Source organism: Oryctolagus cuniculus, chromosome 17 (assembly GCF_051225735.1).
Source record: "Oryctolagus cuniculus isolate XC-2025 breed Fujian yellow rabbit chromosome 17, ASM5122573v1, whole genome shotgun sequence".
Taxonomy (NCBI): domain Eukaryota; kingdom Metazoa; phylum Chordata; class Mammalia; order Lagomorpha; family Leporidae; genus Oryctolagus; species Oryctolagus cuniculus.
Genome location: NC_142883.1, coordinates 47,404,962 through 47,423,798, shown reverse-complemented (window position 1 = coordinate 47,423,798; position 18,837 = coordinate 47,404,962). Strand labels below are relative to the sequence as shown.

General features: G+C 59.4%; 1 protein-coding gene across 5 annotated transcripts in view; it reads left to right on the top strand.

Annotated features, from left to right (window-relative positions):
* The window catches only part of RTN4RL1 (reticulon 4 receptor like 1), a 77,480-nt gene extending 59,358 nt beyond the window's left edge, over nucleotides 1-18,122 (top strand). For 3 of the 5 annotated variants that reach the window (XM_089317603.1, XM_051824537.3, XM_089317606.1), the window contains one exon: nucleotides 15,086-18,122. In XM_089317603.1, coding sequence (XP_089173729.1) covers nucleotides 15,184-16,419 — 1,236 coding nt within the window. In that variant the 5' untranslated portion in view covers nucleotides 15,086-15,183 and the 3' untranslated portion in view covers nucleotides 16,420-18,122. Of the gene's footprint in view, nucleotides 1-4,787; nucleotides 4,981-14,193; nucleotides 14,370-15,085 lie in introns of those variants that run through there. The other 2 variants (XM_089317605.1, XM_089317604.1) reach the window with 2 other exon arrangements.
* The last annotated feature ends 715 nt before the right edge of the window (nucleotides 18,123-18,837 follow it).

Genomic DNA, 18,837 nt, shown 5'->3' with positions numbered 1-18,837 from the left:
TGATCTCCCCCAGGGGTGGCAGGAACCCAAGTACTTGAGCCATCACCTGTTGCCTCCCAAGGTGTGCATTAGGAGGAAGCTGGATCCGGACTTGAGCCAGGACTCAAACCCAGGCACTCTGGTGCGGCATGGGTGGCCCAAATGCTGTCTTTAACTGCTGTGCCAAACACCTACCCCAGATTGGAGAGAACGACAGCGATAGAGAGAGAGAGAGAGAGATGTATTTGTTTGGAAGGCAGAGTTACAGAGAGAGGGAGAGACAGAGGAAGTCTTCTATCTGCTGGTTCACTTTTTTTTTTTTTTTTGAAATATTTATTTATTATTTATTTGAAAGGCAGAGTTACAGACGCAGAGAGAGAGAGAGAGAAAGAGAAACAGAGATCTTCTATCTGCTGGTTTACTCCCCAGATGGCTGCAACGACTGGAGCTGCACCAATCTGAAACATGGAGCTTCCTCCAGGTCTCCCACATGGGTTCAGGGGCCAAGGACTTGGGCCATCTCTACTGTTTCCCAGGCTGTAGCAGAGAGGTAGATCAGAAGTGGAGCAGCCAGGACTCAAACCAGTGCACATATGGGATGCCTGCACTACAGGCAGCTGCTTTACCTGCTAACTCTCTCTCTCTCTCTCTCTCTTCCCCTCTCTAAAGATTTATTTATTTGAAAGAGTTACAGAGAGGCAGAGAAAGAGGTCTTCCATCTGCTGGTTCACTCTGCAGATGGCTGTGCTGATCCAAAGCCAGGAGCTTCCTCCGAGTCTCCCACATGGGTACAGGGGCCCAAGCACTTGGGCCATCTTCTACTGCTTTCCCAGGCTGTTAGCATGGAGCTGGATTGGAAGTGGAGTAGCCAAGACTCGAACTGGCGCCCATATGGGAGACCCACAAAGCTGCAGGTGGCAGCTTTACCTGCTGTGCCACAACACCGGGCCCCACCGAGATATATTTCAAAGGTGTAACCTGTGGGACTTAGGACAAGAGCTCACAGGAAACTTGAACTGTTTGTTAGGTGCCCGTGTGGCAGTGTTAGGTGGGCAGCTGGAGTTCAGGGCCAAGATGTACATGTACCCTCAGCCCCATGAGTCTGAGCGAGCTCATCTCCGAGAGCTGTGGCTGTGACGGGGAAGAGGTCCAGGGGCTGAGCCTGGGGGAGTCGGGATGTGCAGAGAGGAGGTGGCAGAATAGCAAACAGAAACTGCAGCTGGCAAGGCCGGGGAAACCGGCAGAGCCGTGTCTCAGAGTGGAGGGAACAAAGTTCTAGAAGAGTGGCCAACTGTGTCCAGTACTCAAGAGGGGAAGCAGATGAGGACAAACAAGCCTCTCCGGGCCTGGAATGTAACGGCAGGCCTCCCTGGTGAGTCGCGGAAGTCCAGGGCGTGAATGCTGTGTTCTGTGCGTGTGCTGCAGACTGCCCAGAGCAGAGGGATTTGAGCTGGAAATCTGGGGTCAGGGGAAGTGGCCGAAGGGCTTGGGCCACCTAGAAAATAAAAGGAGCCATTGCTGGGATGGGTGTGTGGCGTAGTGAGCCCGGCATTTGTTGCAGTGGCTAAGGTGTCACTCGGGACACGTGCATTCCCTGTCACACTGCCTGGGGTTTGAGTCCTGGTTCCGTGCCCTGTTCCGCCCTGGAAGATTTTTTTTTTTTTTTTTTTTTGACAGTCAGAGTGGACAGTGAGAGAGAGAGACAGAGAAAAAGGTCTTCCTTTGCTGTTGGTTCACCCTCCAATGGCCACCGCGGCCAGCGCACTGCGGCTGGCACACCGCGCTGATCCGAAGGCAGGAGCCAGGTGCTTCTCCTGGCCTCCCATGGGGTGCAGGGCCCAAGTACTTGGACCATCCTCCACTGCACTCCCGGGCCACAGCAGAGAGCTGGCCTGGAAGAGGGGAGACCGGGACTAGAACCTCGTGTGCTGGCGCCGCAGGTGGAGGATTAGTCTATTGAACCGCGGTGCCGGCCAGATTTTTTTCTTTCCTTTTCTCTTCTTCTTTTAATAAGAAATGCTAGAGTTATTGGAAAGTTTATTTATTTATTCATTTATAATTGAAAAGCAGAGTGACGAAGAGAGAGATCTTCCATCCACTGCTTCACTCCCCAAATGCCCACAACAGCCAGAGCTGGGTCAGGCTGAAGCCAGGCACCAAGAACTCCTTCCAGGTCTCCCACATGGGTGGCAGGGACCCAAAGACCTGAGCCATCGTCTGCTGCCTTCCACAGTCTGTGTTCGCGGAAAGCTGGGGATGAAGCAGACCTGAGACTCAATGCAGGCACTCCAACCTGGGATGTGGGGGTCCCAAGTGGCCGCTTAACCTGCTCCACCACAACGCCCTCCCCACCCTGGAGGATTTCAGATGTGGGCCTCTGCCCTCCACATGCGAGACCTGGATTGAGTTCCTAGCTCTTGGTTTTGGCCTCAGCACAGCCCTGGCTGTGACCATCTGGGGAGTGAACCAACGGATGGGAGCTCTGTTTGCTGTCTCTGTCTGTGTTTCCAGTAAGTAGAAAAAACCTAACACGTTCAGACGCCTAGGCCCAGCTTAGAGTGCCTGTGTTTGATGCCCAGTTCCAGTTCCCAATTCCAGCCTCCTGCTAATGCAGACCCTAGAGGTAGCAGTCATAGCTGCAGTACCTGGGTTCCTGCCGCCATGTGGGCGTCCTGGAATTATCTCCCAGATCCCGGCCACTGTGGGCATTTGGAGACCAAACCAAAGGAGGGAGCTGTCTTTGCTTTGTCTGTCTCTGCCTCTCAAATAAGCATTTTTTTTTCCTTTTTGAGACACCATTGCAAGGTGGAGGCGGGGAGCGGAGAGGAGCTAGGGCTGCAGCCCGCCTCCCACCCCCTCTGAAAGGGCCTCGCCCTCCAGTCCCCTTCCCCTTTGCCTCTGAGGAGGTGACTCCGCTTTCAATCTGCTCCCGCTGAAAAGGATCGGATTTTTAAGCAGGTAGAAAAGTCAGCACATGGAAATTTGATGTATTTTGACTAATGCAGTTTGAAATTTGAAAACTGCAGACAATTTTATTCAAGATCCATTTTTATACCAACTCATTATTGGGAGAAAAAGGCAAGATGTCAGGCTTCTGGGGGAGGACATGTGAACCCGGGCCTGTCACCACCGAGCCCGCTAAGCGAGCTGGCCCCGGCCGGCCCGCGCACTGCCCGCCGCCCGCCTCGGCCGCCTCCCACTCCCCTGTTGGAAAGTTTCTGTGTCCGTCTCTTGCAGGTGTCCCTCTGGGAGTTACTAGTCCAATTTAATCTGACCTCAGCCCCGCCTCTGCCGCAGCAACTCTAACAAATCCCTGGGGCTGGCGCTTGGGACAAGTTTTGTGATACAGACGCCGGCATCGCACAGAATCCCTGCTTCCGTTCCCATCCCCTGGCCTCAGGGTGTGAAGCACAGGGAGAGGAACACAGAGCAAGGACCAGGCTCATGGGAGGCGGGGAAGGGGCTGTCTGCTGCGGAGCTGCAGGTGGGGGTGGGAGAGCGTCTGGGAGTCAACAGAGGCCCCTCCCGTCGTGGGTGGGTGTCAGGTGCCACACCAGCTCAGCACAGTCTTGTTGATACAGGGACAAGAAAACCTCTGTAATTCTTTGGGGGGTATTCAAGGGGTGCATGTGGAGTGCCCAGCATGGGTAGGCTGGAGCCTGGAGGGCAGCCAGCACCCCCTCTCTTTCTGTGCAGCATGGGGGTCTTGCCTCTTTGGGGGGGACTCACAGTCTGCTTGGAAGGGCAGAGGCAGGAAAGGTGGAGGTTTCTGGGTGTAGAACTTAAGGCTTTCTGAGCTGAAGCCTCTGGAAGGGGACTTGCCAGTGTGTACCGAAAGGCCCTGAGCTCGGCAGATCTGCTCTAAGAAAGGGTCAGGAATTCAGACAAAGCAATGTGCACCAAAATGTGCCTTCCAAACTTGTCCCGCTTTCTTAAAGGAGTCACTAGACGCATCCACACAGAAATCAGTCGGAAGTTCCTGACAGGTGTCAGTCATGTGTCCCAGCCCGGATCCTGGGCTTCCCGGCGGCCCTCCCAGGAGGCCACTGGTATTACCAATCTCCGCCATGATCGTTCATAACAGTGAAAAATGAGAAACAATCTAAATGTTTCATAGATAAGGAAGATTCACAGATAAATAAATTATGGTCTATCCGTCCAGTAGGAGACTCTGAAGTCTGAAAATCCTGCCTGTTACCACATCCTTTTTTTTTTTTTTATGTTTATTTATTTATTTGAAAGGCAGAGAGGCAGAGAGAGAGAGGGAGAGAGAGAGAGAGAGAGGTCTTCCATCTGCTGGTTCACGCCCCAAATGGCTGCAATGGCCTGAGCTGTGCCAATCTGAAGCCAGGAGCTTCTTCCGGGTCTCCTACGCAGGTGCAAGGGGCCCAAGCACTTGGGCCATCTTCCACTGCCTTCCCAGGCCATAGCAGAGAGCTGGATCAGAAGTGGAGCAGCCAGGACTTGAACCGGCATCCATATGGGATGCCGGCACTGCAGGCAGCAGCTTTACCCGCTATGCCACAGCGCTGGCCCCTACTGCATCACTGTTGCTTCTGTTACTTAACGTGTGTATGAGTGTGTGTGTGTGAGTGTGAGTGTGTGTGTGTGTGTGTGTGTAGGCCCTCAGCACTGTTCCCTCTGGCTGGAATTACCTGGCCTCTGAGGGGGTCCTACCCCCACTGGCTAGGAGAGCCCCCACAGTTCTCATAGTCTCGTGGGTGGCTGGCTACACTCGCTGTCACAAAGGTGCAATGACCTTGGGCCTGTCTCCCCAGTAGATCCTTCTCAGCTGCGAGCTGGGTCTACCTGCTGGGCTCCCCACAGCTTCCTTAGCGCAGAGTGGTGCTGAGGGAATGGAATGGCCCGAGGAGGAGAAGATGGGATAGCACAGTCCCAATGTAGCGCTTTGGATAAATGTTTATTTTAATTGTGTAGCCCTATGCAAATGAAGGCCGTCTGGAGCGGAGACGAGGCAGGGCCTGTCAACAGTTGTCAAAGGTAATGGGGCTGTAGTGAGTTTTCTTCTTTTTAACTTCAGTGTGTTTCATGTTTTCCACACCTGGCAAGAATTACCTTAAAGTGAAAGGAAATCAGATGAGTGACTTTAAAGAAAAGCCATAGAGGAGAAAGCGGGGCTTCGGGACCTTGCTGCCTGGGCCAAACCTCCTTGTTCTGGGGCTGCCACGTGCCGGAGCTGGGCCCAGGTCAGCAGTGAAGGGGAGGCCAGCTGGGCTGGGCCCTGAATACTCCGAGCTGCCTGTGGGAGGCAGGGGTGCGCTGGGGCAGCTGGAAGCTCTCGTGGGTCCGCATTTACCCACAGTGAGGCCACCCGGGTGACTTCACTTCTGGCTAGAATTGCATCCACTAAGTCTTCATTCATTCAGTCGCACACAGCCTGGATGGTCTGTTTATACCAGGCGCCAGTCATTCACCCGGAAGTTCCCCAGCTCTGGGGATGGAAGCCGGTGATGTCAGGAGAGTAGGCTTGGAGGGGGGCGCCCCTAACCCAGAAGGGTCTGGGAAGGCTTCGTGGAGCAGGTCCTGTCTGAGCCGGGTCAGGGAAGGACAAGGAATGGGCTGGGTTAGATCTCTGGTTGTAAGCGAGAGGAAGCCCACCTGGCTGGCTAAGCACAGATGAGATGCTGAGAGCTGTGTTAGGACACTTGGGGCTGCAGATAATGGAAAGCCCACCCAAAATGGCTTCACAGGAAGAGAATTGAGCACGCCACCTAAGAGAAGTTCTGGCATTTCCAGGACTGGAGCCAGGCGCTCCCCGGAGTTCTGCTCCGGTTGCCTCTGGCAGGCGGGCTTTGGCCTGTGCGCTGGTGGCCTCCTGTTCAAAGATGGAGCCTCTGTCCTCACCCCAGCACCCCCGGAGGCAGGAAGGAGAACACGCTCTCCTCGCATCCTTTTAAAGGGGGAAAGCTAATTTTCCCAGAAGTCCCTTGGTGGCCCTTCCTTTGTGCCTCATTGGTCAGAATCAAGTCGCATGCTCCCGTCTAAACCAATCACTGACAATGGAGCAGCTGAATAGACTCATTCCTGGGAGTTTGTGTGTGGGGAGCCCAGCTCCTCTAGAGCATGTGGCCACCTGCGGAGAGAAACTGGGGACAGCAGGACACCAGGGTACCTCTGGGGGCTGCTTCAGGATGGCCATCCCAGGAGGACACATCTCCCAGCAGGTCACTGTGCCTCAGCTGCCAGTTCTTGGGGGACAAATCTACTCCCATCTCTCGGCTGATGGCCCTGCTTCTGGAATTATCTGCCTCGGAGGCGGGGCGGCCCCCCCAAGCAGGCAGGGGAGGGGAGCCCGAGGGCCTCGAGCTGCGATGGGAGTGGGCGTCAGCCCTGCTAAGGCACAGGGACCTCACATCAGTGAGGATTCTTATTTGCTTGTAACAACAGCCTTACCTCATTTAAGCAAAAATATTTAAATATTTAAATGTTTAACAAAAAATAATGTAGGCTACAGGCAGTTGGCACCGTGTTGGTTAAGAAGCTGCTTGGGACACCCGCGTCTCATGTCTGAGTGCCTGGGTTTGAGCCCTGGCCTGGGAGACAGCAGAGACGGTTTAAGTGTTTGGGTCCCTGCCACCCATGTGGGAGACTCAGCCTGCAAGGCTCTTGGCATTGGCCTGGCCCAGTCTTTGTTGTTGCAGGCATGTGGGGAGTGAACTGGTGGATGGACGGTCTCTCCCTATCTCTCTGCCTGTCAAATACTTTTAAAAAAAATGTCTTAAAGGCTATCTGGCAACTTGCAGAATCTTCCAGAGTTGGTTGGGCTCCACAGGTCAAAGCAAAGATGGAGTGGCCTCCACTTGCACCTCCAGTGTTCCTGCCATGGCTGCCATTGTCCTTGCCAGCGTGGGCAGCATGGGTCCTGCGCAGCTCCCACCCATCTGCATGCCTGACTCCTCCTTCCGTCTGGGGTAGATGTGCCCAGCGGTGGACGGAGCTCTGGCCAGCAGGCTTCCGCAAACCAAAGGCAAGGTGGGAAAGCCAGGGCTCATGCTTTGCAGTCAGGGAGGGCGTGGATCACTTGTATAACTTGGAAGATCTCCCAAGAGCCAGAAGACTTAGAGGCTGAGGCATGGAAGAGCCACAGAAGTTCAGGCTACGCTCTCCTGGGTGCTTTGTGGGTTGGCTCATGGGAGCCAGGAAATGGGTCTCTAAGCAGACTTATTATTTTTTAAAGATGTATTTATTTATTTGAAAGTTTGAAAGGCAGAGTTAGAGAGAGAGAGAGAGAGAGAGGTCTTCCATCCACTGGTTCACTCCCCAAATGGCTAAAACAGCCAGTGCTGGGCTAGGCTGAAGCCAGGAGCCAGGAGCTTCTTCCGGGTCTCCCACATGGGTGCAGGGGCCCAAGCACTTGGACCATTTGCTGCTGCTTTCCCAGGCATGTTAATGGGGAGCTAGGTGGGGATTGAAGCAGCTGGGACAGGAACCACTGGCACTGGTTAAGTCGCAGGCAGTGGCACAGTTTGCTGCTCCGGGCCTCTGTCTCTTCTTGTTTCATTCCTCACCGGATGCTGGCCCACAAGGGAAGGATCTCCCAGGCCAGGGCTCAGCTGCTGCAGTGAAGGAGTGAGTGGCGATGGTTCAGAGCACAAGGGCTGTGCTCAAAGCCTAGAGGTCAGCTCTGAATTCGTCTCACTGACAGCAGGGAAGGGGCGGCCCCTGTGGGGACCAGGCCAGGGCTCCTGTCCCTCAGCCCAGCTCCCATCTCAGACCTGCCCCGACCTGGGGCCTGCGGGATTTGGTAGAGGCCACCTCACTCCTCTGCAGGCCTCCTTGTTGACATTTGCTGCTGAGGACTGTCCTGCTCTCCTGGGGGTCCCTTGCCCCCACCCCCGGACACACCCACGATGGCGCAGGTGTCTACACTGGCTGCAGTTTGGGAGGAGCAGTTGGCTCCACAAGGGAGCCCGGGGAGGGCGGGGTGGCCAGGCCTCCCACTGAGACTTCTTGGGGAGCACAGACGCTTAGAAGCCCCCAGTCCTCAGCCCTGGAACCTGGGCTGCGGCAGCCTGGTTCTGAGGCCCCCACACGAGGAGCAAATGTGAGTGACATGAGGACGCATTTTACAAACCCTGGGTTGGTGGAAGGGCTGCAGGAGGGGGGGCGGAGCCCATGGGCTGCCAGGTCCAGGTAGAGTCAAGGTCGTCTCGGGGAGAGGTCCAGGGGCAGCCGCTCCTGCAGCTGCGGCCTGGCAGGGCACCTCAGTCCCGAGGCCAAGCCCGGCCCTGGCCACCCTATCTGGCAGGTCCATCTGCAGGGCCCTGGGGGCAGCAGGGGGCGGGTGGGGGGGTCCCCAGGGCGGGACAGAGCCCCAGGCGGGAGGGAAGAGCTGTCTCTGCTGACAAAAGCAGTAATGTGATCCTCACCCCTTACGGAGGCCCCCATGCAGCAATTCTGGTGAGCGTTCCCAGTACCTCCAAGGCAGGTGCTTTGACTCTCAGTTTCCAGACTGAGAAACCGAGACCTTGGATTAGTGACCTGCTGGAAGGTTGCCCAGGTGAAAGGTGCTGGCCTTGAGCCGGGGCAGTGCCTAGGAGCAAAGCTGCCTGTGTGCCAGCCTCTGGCCCCCACCCCTGTGTGGAGCCCTCCACTGCCAGGAAGTGGTGGGGGAGCCAGGGGCAGCTCCAGCACAGCCCCCTGAGAATCTGGCTGCCCACTTAGTTCCTGGCCAGGCCCATGGCCGGGGACGAGCCGGGTGGATGAAAGCCGAAAGATGACTCCAGTTAGGAGCCTGAGAGTGATGCTGGTGCACCCAGGAACCACCAGGGGTCCAGGATGCAGCGGGGTCGGTGCTGGGGGAGAGCTGGAGCTCAAGGCAAAGCCAGTGAGCGTGAGATGAGACAGGACACCCCCACATCGCGTGCCCCTCCCACCCAGGATGCTGCAGGAGGAAAGGGGCCCAGCCGCCAGCCCCACATCCAGTCCCCAGAGACAAGCGTGCTCCTCCACGTGCACACACACACACATGCCTGCACGTATGCACATGCAGCCACATCACATGTGGTCCCCAGAGACAAGCGTGCTCCTCCACGTGCAGATAAGACTGAGCAGCGTGCACACACACACGTGCCTGCACGTGTGCACAGGGCATGCACATGCAGCCACATCACATGCGGTCCCCAGAGACAAGTGTGCTTCTACGTGCAGATACATGACTGAGCTGCGTGCACACACACATGTGTGCACATGGCACGCACACGCAGCCACGTGTGGCACACTCAGGTACACGCTCACACATAGATGCACTTGTGCCCACAGCCACACACAGGCTCGGTCTGGGCCCAGGCCTTCTTCCCGGGCTGCTGGTGCTGTTTGTCTGCACCCTCTCCTGCAGCCTGAGCTGGGTTTTTGTGGAAGGTGGGGCACAGTCCTGCCCTGGGGTGGGGGTGACATGAGGGACTCAGCCCGATTTGCTTGAGGCAGTCCCGGGAAGGCCTTCAGTCTCAGCTGAACCTGCCCTGGCTGCTCACCCTGCCCATGGCCTTGGGCACGCCTGAGACTGCATGTCCCTTCCTCAAAGCCGTCCTCCCATCTGGTCACCTCTGAGATAGACCAAGAGGCCTGGGGACAGAACCAAGACCAAGTCTCTGCTGTCACCCTGGAGCCCCTGTGTTTAATAAGCGCCTGTCATGAGCCAGGCCCAGGGCCTGGGGCCTTCTGGGCATGGCCTCAATCTTCCCAAAGCCTCAGAAAGGCTTTTCCCCAGCTCTGGATGGTGCGCAAGGAACACAGAGACCAATCACTGTGGTCCCGGGGCAGGGGAGACAGCAGTGAGCTGTGTGGCACGTTAGGGCGCGCGCCGCGGAGCAGAGCGAAACAGGGAAGGGAGGCCTTCGACACGGCTGCCCAGGGAAGGCCGGGCTGCACAGATGCCCTGGGCAGCAGACGTGTGAAAGGCTGGAGGCACGGAGGACAGAGAAGGGGAGGCCCCGATCAGCGGGGCCTCGGGGCCATGGTACCGACTTGGAGGGACCTTGCTGAGTGAAGTGGGAGCTGGGGAGGGCTGGAGCAGAGGAGTGGCCTGCTCTGACGTGGATCCGACCCCTGGGGGCGAGGGTGCGCCAGAGAGGCCACTGGCAGCTGTAGCACCAGTCCCAGCGAGAGATGAGGGTCGTGGGCATGAGAGGTGGGCAGAGGCAGGGTCGATTCTGAAGCTGAGCAGACAGATTTTATTTTCTTTTTTCTTTTCTTATTTTTTAAAATGTGTTTATTTGAAAGGCAAGGTGACAGGGGGAGAGAGAGATCTGTCTCCTGGTTCACTCCCCAACTGGCCCCAACAGCCAGGGCTGGGCCAGGCCTAACCCAGGAGCCTGGAACTCCAACTGAGTCTTCCCCGTGGGTGGCAGGGGCCCAGTCACTGGGGCCACCACCCAGTGCCTTCCCAGGTGCATTAGCGGGGAGCTGGACAGAAACAGAGCAGTCAGGGCTCAAACCGGTGCTCAAATACAGGATACTGGCATTGCAGGTGGAGGCCTAACTCACTGTACCGCAACACACACACCCCCACACTCACATGGGATTTCTGAGCGGTGGGTGTGAGGTGAGAGAGGGGGACTTGCTGTGATCAAAGCAGCCGAAGTGAAGGAGCTGCCTCAACCTGGAGTGGAGAGGATCAGATGACATCTGAGTGATGGTCGTGTAGTGGAGACGGCGACGCCGGTGTCCACAGGCCGGGGGGCCAGGCTGGAGCCTTGAATGCCCTATTTTACAGGTTCATGCCAGTAACACAACATGCTTGTTAGAGGGGGAGCAGGATGCGAACTGAGGTTTCTCTGGCCGCAAAGTCCATGCTTTTCCTGCTGCCCTGTGCCAGGGACAGGGTGTGGCCGGCTGGTCTGCCCACCCCACCCCACCCCAGCAGTGGGGGTTGCCCAGTGGAGCCCTGCTGTGCCCTGGCCGGCTTCCTTGTCTCCAGGGCTGGGCTGGGCTGCCAGGGCAGAGGGCACTCACTAAGTACGAGCCTGCATTGAGCCTGCATTTAGGTCCGACAAAGAGGGACGATGCCTAGTGACCCCCGGCGCCAGCAGCCCTGTGAGCGCTGCCGGCCTGGCCTGAGGCCATTATCCGTCCAGCAGAGAGCATTGGGTTAGCATCGATCAGCCTGGAGAGGAGCAGCTGCAAGGCGGGAGCGGCAGGAGAGGGGAACCTCAGTCCTGTGGGGGTGGGGGCGGCCGCAGGGCCAGAGGGGCTGCTCCTGCCGCTGCCCAGTCTCCAGGTTTGCGGGAACCCCGGGCTGCCTGGGTGCCCAGGGGAATCCAGCCCATCTCGGGGCAGGGAGAACTCGGTGCCCTGTTGGGCCTGGGTCCTCCTCCCCTTCCTTCCTGCTCCTAGGGGCCGGGATGCTGCAGGATCCCCGACACACAGTCAGTCCTGGTGCCGTCGGGAGCTCTCTGCCTCCCCGGCCCAGGGTTCCCCCAGCCCAGGAGAGCTCTGCACACATGGAGCCTGAGAGAGCGGCAGGGGTTAGAGGGACCCCTGTCACCTGTGTCGAACCTCCGTGCCTTTGCACGCACTGTGCCCTTTGCCTTTCCCTGTCCATCGTCCCCACCAGGTCTGGCCCCCACGGGATCCTTCATTCACACACACATCTGGGGGCTGCTGAGCGGCCTTGGGTTCCATGCTCTCCTCTCTGCCCCCAGTCTGTCCAGCAGGCCGGGTCTGGGGTTTGCCGGGAGGAGGCCCTGACAATCCCAGCTCTCCCAGACCACACGGTTGGAGCTGCACGCTGGGCTGGGCACCAAGCATGCAGCCTCTCACTGAATCCAAGGCAGCCCCATGGGGCCAGGACCCTTCTTATCCCCTTTCACAGATTAAATATTCCAGCAAGTTGAGGACCTGCCCGTGTCTGGCAGCTGAGCAGTGACAGAGCGATGTGCATGGTGGCATAGGCAAGGTGGGGGGCTTCACTGAGCCCCACCACTCTCCACACAAATGCCCAAGTGCCCAGCACCAACCTGGGATGGGCCCTCCCCCAAGACCCCTAAGAGCCCCCCCCCACCCTGTCGAGGGCCCCTCCCACGAAGGTACCGCCAATGCTAGGCGGCAAGTGGTAAACAGAGCTAGTGAAAGGCTGCAGGGATGCAGGTAAGCTCAGGTGTGAGAGGCCAGGGGCCTCAGGAGTGGCTGAGTAGAGGGCAGAGTGAGCCCTGCGGGAGGAGGAGGAGGCGGGGAAGGAAGAGGAAGGCCTGGGGAAGGCCCATCCTTGCTCTCTTCCCCACCCCTGCCCAATGCGGGAGGGGGCCGGGAGGCTCCTCCAGGGAGACTTGGATCCCTGCTCATTTGCAACCTTACAATGCACAGCAAAGAGGGCCTCCTTGTTACCACATTAATCTGGTGATCAGCGGGTCAGGGCTCCCAAGGGCTGCACGGAGGGGCAGGGGAGGAGCCGTGGGAATGAGTGCCTCCCTGGGAAGAAGCAGTGGCCTGGGGACAGGGGATCCAGGGTCCTGGACTGGAGCAGGCTTCCAGGGCGGAGACGCAGACTTGGCTGGGACCACCCATCCCCCTGTAGGAGGGGCAGCCTCTCTGGTGCCCCTGGCATCCGGGCAGTACCACAGGGTAGAGAACCCCCCCCCCCCCCGATTCAGATCCCACCAGCCAGCCGGCTTCCAGAGATGCCTCAGTCATCCTCTGGTCTTTGGAAGGAAGTCACTGTGCTGTGTCAGCCCCCCCCACCCGTCTTCCTCAAGATAACAGGGGTGTAAGCCAGGCTTGGCTGGGGCCCCTGCCTCCCCCTTCTGTGGCCCTCGCAGTGGAAGGGCAGGAGGCTCCTTCCAGGGACCTCGCCTTCACCCCACCCCTGCCCCAGGCTCCTCCCACCCACACCTTTGGGCGGTTTGGCTTTTCACTTCCACTGGGGGCCCCTCCCCTGATTCCCCTGTGCCTGACGCTGCTTTCTGAGGGGGCTACGCCTCCCCAGGGGGCTCCCAGTTTCTCTGGATGTCATTTCAAAGAGCCCCATGCTGGGGCTCCCAGAAACAGAGCCACAGTCCAGCGGGGGAGGCAGCTCTGGCCCTGAGCAACGCCCGCTGTAAACTCCACTAAGCTGGACAGATGTCGGGTGGGGTCAGCGCCAGCCCCGCGGCTCACCCCCGCTCACAACTGCCCACGGGGAAGCCGTACCTTCCTGTCTGCAGGACCCCCTGGGGGCTTGTGCAGCCCTGGCCTGGGTCCTTCTGCCTGAGATGTGGAACAGGCACCCCGGGGGCCAGGAGGGACGGCCTGGTGCCCCCAGAGCTGCAGGGTAGAGCCGCTCCCTGGGGGAGGCTTCGGCAGGGGTGAGCAGCGGGAAAGGAGAGAGGGGAGGGGTTTCGTCGGCTCTGCCTAAGGTTGGGCCTCCCCCAGCCCTGGCTGTAGGGGCTTAAAGCAGGAGACAGGTGCAGGGTCCCCTGGTGTGGCTGGGATTTGGAGCCCCCGCCCCTACTCTCTTACACCCCTGCCCCACCTCCCTAAGCAAAACGGGCACTGGGGGACTGGAGTGGGGAGGGCTGCCCTTAGCCGTCGTGGCCATTCACGTTCTGGCGGGGAGGAACTGAAGCTGCGGGGCAGCAGCTTGGCCTGGCCTGCAGGCTGTCCAGGGGCTGGGGTGACTGAAGGCACAGCAGAGGCCGCATGGAGCATGGCCGCGCCCACAAAGGGCCCTCCAAGCCGTGCTGCCGCACCGCCACTGCCTCCCAGGTCATAATTGCTCTGAAATCGCAACCGAACCCAATTATGCAGAAAGCAAATTATGTGCGATGATTTTTGTATGTAGGAAACGTTCGGTCGGAGCCGGGTGATTACAGGGGGACGGGAAGCAGCTGCCACTCTGGGAGCCCATAACGCCCAACAGCTGGGAGCTGTCACTTATTTACAGCGCCATTTCTGCCTGGAACGAGGGGGCGGCAGTGGCAATGAGGCCTGCTCGGCCCAGAGCCCGAGTAGTGGCAGGCCCGGGAGAATGGGCTTCCGGCCGACGAGAGGCTGGGTGTGGGGGTGGCCAGGAGGGTGGTCTTCCCGTCCTGCGTGTCCGGGGCGCAGCTGGCAGGAGAAAAACCCGCTGAGCTGCCCCAGGCGCTGTGGCTGTCCCCAGAGGCCTGGCCGGAAAGGCTGGGACAGAAGGGGCAAGAGGCCAACCAGGCAGGGAGGAGCCTGTTGCCCACACCCTGGCGCACCTCGCAGGCCGCTCGGGACAGCTGTGACCCTGGAAAGGGCAGGTGACGATGAGCGTCCATAATGAGGCTGCTCTGGTAACGAGCGTGGGGCTCTTATCCGACCACAGGCTGGACGCATCCGAAAATAAATTATTTTAAGGATCCATTAAAGAATGCCTAATTAATGCCCAATTAGGGGGAAGCTACAGAGGAAATGCTCTGGACAGTCGAGAGGTAAGCCTGGTCGTGCAGCCGCAGCCTGGGAGCTGGGGCGGGGCAGGGACGGGGAAGCACTAGGCCTCAGCTGGCAGCTTCGTGGGCTCCACAGCGGCTTTGTGTGTCGGCCCTGCTGTCACCCGACCAGGCCCCCTCTCGGGACCTCTGCAACACTGTGTAAGACAGAGCTATGGCTGTCCATATTTTAGATAAGAGGAAACTGAGGCACGGAGGAGGTGCTGCGTATTGGGGGACACGGAAGACAGAGTGTACAGGACACCTCGTGCAGTGCACCTTGGTGCCGTGTGCACGCTGTGTGGTTGGGAATAACCTGGTGCTCTGTGAGAGATTTCCTTTGCTGGAACCACAGCACGCCACTGTCTGTGAACACAGAGAGCAGGAAGCAGGCGGCAGAGCTGGGATGAGAGCCCACGGCGGCCTGGCTGTGTACAGAGATCGCAGCCCCACCCCAGCTGGCATGCCTGACTAAGCCCGAGAGGCAGGGCTCAGCCACTGTGGGGTGGGGGTGATCGGGGTCTTCACCCCAAACTCGCCTGCCCCAGGAGAGGTGTGGATGCCCAGCACTAGGAAGAAGCACCTGGTCCCAAGTGGCTCCCAGCAGCCAACACAAACAGCATCCATGTGCTGGGGGGGGCGGTTGCGTACCCATCTCCTGCCGGCGCCCCCCCTCCCCGCGCGGCCCCTGACCTGGCTGTGCTGTGTCTCCCTGCCAGGGTGCTGTGTGGAGCTGCTGCTGCTGCTGCTGCTGCTGGCCGGGGAGCTGCCACTGAGCGGCGGCTGCCCGAGGGACTGTGTGTGCTACCCGGCGCCCATGACGGTCAGCTGCCAGGCGCACAATTTCGCCGCCATCCCCGAGGGCATCCCTGAGGACAGCGAGCGCATCTTCCTACAGAACAACCGCATCAGCCTCCTGCAGCCTGGCCACTTCAGCCCCGCCATGGTCACCCTGTGGATCTACTCCAACAACCTCACCTTCATCGACCCCGGCACCTTCGAGGGCTTCGTGCACCTGGAGGAGCTGGACCTCGGTGACAACCGGCAGCTGCGGACGCTGGCCCCCGAGACCTTCCAGGGCCTGGTGAAGCTCCACGCCCTCTACCTCTATAAGTGCGGGCTCAGCGCCCTGCCGGCGGGCATCTTTAGCGGCCTGCACAGCCTGCAGTACCTCTACCTGCAGGAAAACCACATCGAGTACCTCCAGGATGACATCTTTGTGGACCTGGTCAACCTCAGCCACCTGTTCCTCCATGGCAACAAGCTGTGGAGCCTGGGCCAGGACACCTTCCGGGGGCTGGTGAACCTGGACCGCCTGCTGCTGCACGAGAACCAGCTGCGCTGGGTGCACCACCGGGCTTTCCACGACCTGCACAGGCTGACCACCCTCTTCCTGTTCAACAACAGCCTCACGGAGCTGCAGGGCGACTGCCTGGCCCCGCTGGCCGCCCTGGAGTTCCTCCGCCTCAACGGCAACGCTTGGGACTGCGGCTGCCGGGCGCGCTCCTTGTGGGAGTGGCTGCGGAGGTTCCGCGGCTCCAGCTCGGCTGTCCCCTGCGCGTCACCTGAGCCCCGGCAAGGCCAGGATCTGAAGCTGCTGAGGGCCGAGGACTTCCGGAACTGCACCGGGCCAGCGTCCCCGCACCAGATCAAGTCGCACACGCTCACCACCACGGACAGGGCCGCCCGCAAGGAGCACCACCCACCATCCCACGGCCCCGCCAGGGACAAGGGCCACCCGCATGGCCACCTGCCCGGCTCCCGGCCGGGCCACAAGAAGCCAGGCAAGAACTGCACCAGCCACAGGAACCGCAACCAGGTCTCGAAGGCCGGCTCCGGGAAGCAGATGCAGGAGCTGCAGGACTACGTGCCCGACTACCAGCACAAGTTCAGTTTCGACACTCTGCCCACGGCACGGCCCAAGAGGAAGGGCAAGTGTGCCCGCAGGACCCCCATCCGTGCCCCCAGCGGGGTGCAGCAGGCCTCCTCAGGCAGCTTCCTGGGGGCCTCGCTCCTGGCCTGGATACTGGGGCTGGCAGTCACTCTCCGTTGAGGACCCAGGGTGCTGGCCCCCCGCACTGCCACGTGTCCACCAAGGGACAGAATTCCCTTTTCTTCTTCTTCTTCTTTTTTTTTTTTTTTAACCAGGGGAGCAGCTGCTGGGTAGCAGGAAATGGCTGAGAGAGCCTTCGGCCGCTGGCTGGACCCTACCCCGTGGATTATAAACCCAAAGTGTACAGCCCTAGGTGGGAGGGGATTAGCACCAGCTGTCCCCGCCAGCCCCCGCCAAGCCGACCGCCCACGGACAGCGTGGGCTCCAGCAAGGCAGAGAAAGGCGCACAGCTCAAATTCATTAGCAACGACGGGACGAACGCCCTTCCCAGGACCTGGGCTCTTGCGGATGCTGACCGCTGAGAGAGGTCCAAAGGGCCCACGGTTAGGGCTTGGAGGAGAACAACCAGACTCGTCCAAGAGGCTGGGTCGACCAGCAGCCCGGGAGCCCTGGAGCAGGTGGCAACTTGTCCCTGCCCTGAATGCAATCCCGCTCCACCTTGGGCCCTTCCTTGGGGGGCAACGCCTCTCATTCCTGATGTCTCAGGCCACCCTGGCAGACCCAGGCCCAACTGCTGGGGTCCAAGAACCAATTACCAAAGGAAAGATCATCAGAGGCTGAAACGTAGAACTTCACCACCTGCAGTGAGGTTCTCAGAAGGTGCAGTTTTCTACCTACGTCCACTTATATATACATATATATATACACACACCCGACACGTATATGTACACACACGCAGACACACACTCACATGCACAGGATGCCCGCCCCACTCCAGCTCCAAACTCTACGTCTCATCATGTTTATAAACTACACGGAAAACTATGTCTGCCGAACTAAGGATCATACTAGGGACTTCTAGCAAGAACAAGGTATAGCATTTGTGTCTAGAATCCTAACCTGGCTACGGGGGCCCCTGCACTCGCTGGACCTGCCAGGGGCCTGCCAGCAGCAGCGAGGGTTAGGGAGAAGGGAAGGCGGTGAGAATCACTTCAGGGGACCAATATTCTTAGACATTTAGAGCATCACCTTGGTTTTTTTTATGCAACACAGCCTGTCTGTCACCCCGAGCTTCCCTCCCCCCTTCCTACGGTAGCTGTGGGCGTCAGGGTGAGCCGCGGGAAGCCCAGGCCTGGCTGGCTGGAGAAGGGGAGGAAGGGGGCCTCGGTTTCTGAAACCAGCAGACGCGGCAGCATCCACAGTGTTAGTCCACAGGCTGGATGGGGTCATCGGCCTAGCGTTTGGCCAGCGACAGTGTGGACAGTGTGGACAGTGTGGACACCGAGCATGGCCTGGGCCTCCACCACAGCTGGAGTTCTCCTTGCCGCTATGTGGTAGGCAGCCTGGCGAGGGCGCTGTGTAGGCTGTCCAGAGGGAAGTACCAGGGGCATTAGCAGAAGGGAAGCCCTGAGGGCGTTTCCAGAATCTTCTCAGGCCCTTCCACACTATGGAGGCCCTGGCCAGGAGGCGCCCGGAGCCAGACAGAGGTCAGGGGGTGGCAGACTCAGGGGTCAGGAGTGGGAGCAGACGGTGCACGGGGACCAGAACTGGCCGTGCTGCTGACTGGGCCAGGTGGGCACAATCTCTTTTGCGCTTTGCACAGACCTGAACTTCCCACCCGAGAAGATGTGTACAAGGAGAAATGCCGAATCCAATTAAGGGAGGAAAATGATACCAATAAAAACGTTTCTCTTGGACAAGAACCCTGTTTTTCATTTCCAAACCCCGCATTCCTGACGGGTAGCGGAGCCCGGGCTCTGGCAGGCAAGGCTGGCTGGGCACGGCTTTGTTGGTGGGAGGAGCCGTGGGGGGCAGGGGCACGCGGAGCGCACACACGCTTGCACACACGTGTTCTTTGTTCCCCCCAGTCCTCCCCTCGCCTGCACACCGCATGATTCACTTCCCACATTCTGGCGGCGCTGATTTGGCTGCCTGTCTGCGCCTCTCCCCAAAGCAGGCTGGTCCCGGATCCTTCCCGGCCTGTTCCCAAGAGCTCCTGATTCTCAGAGGGTGGTGGTGGGGCTGCAGGGGAACAGCCAGTTCCCTGGGCCCTGGGGCCATCCAGGGGGCCAGGGAGCGGCCCACATAGCTGCAGGAGGGGCCTGGAGGTCGCACGGGCCCCTCTGGCTGTGCAGGGAGGAGAGAGCTGCCCACACGGAGGGCAGAAGGCCCATGGTTTCAGGCCCTCTGGACAGATCCTCGGGACCGGGAGCCCTGTGGTGGCAGAGGGAGCAGTCCTGGGCCTGTGGGGGCTCCCACCACGGCCCTGCTCTGACACGGGCGAGGGCACTCAGCAGCTCACCTGCCATGCAGTGACACAGCTGCCCCAAACCTCCTGCCACCGAGACCCGGGTTCAGGGCAGGGAGAGGTGCACCGAGGCGCCCCTCCTCCACTCTGAGGCTGCGGCCACCTTCCCA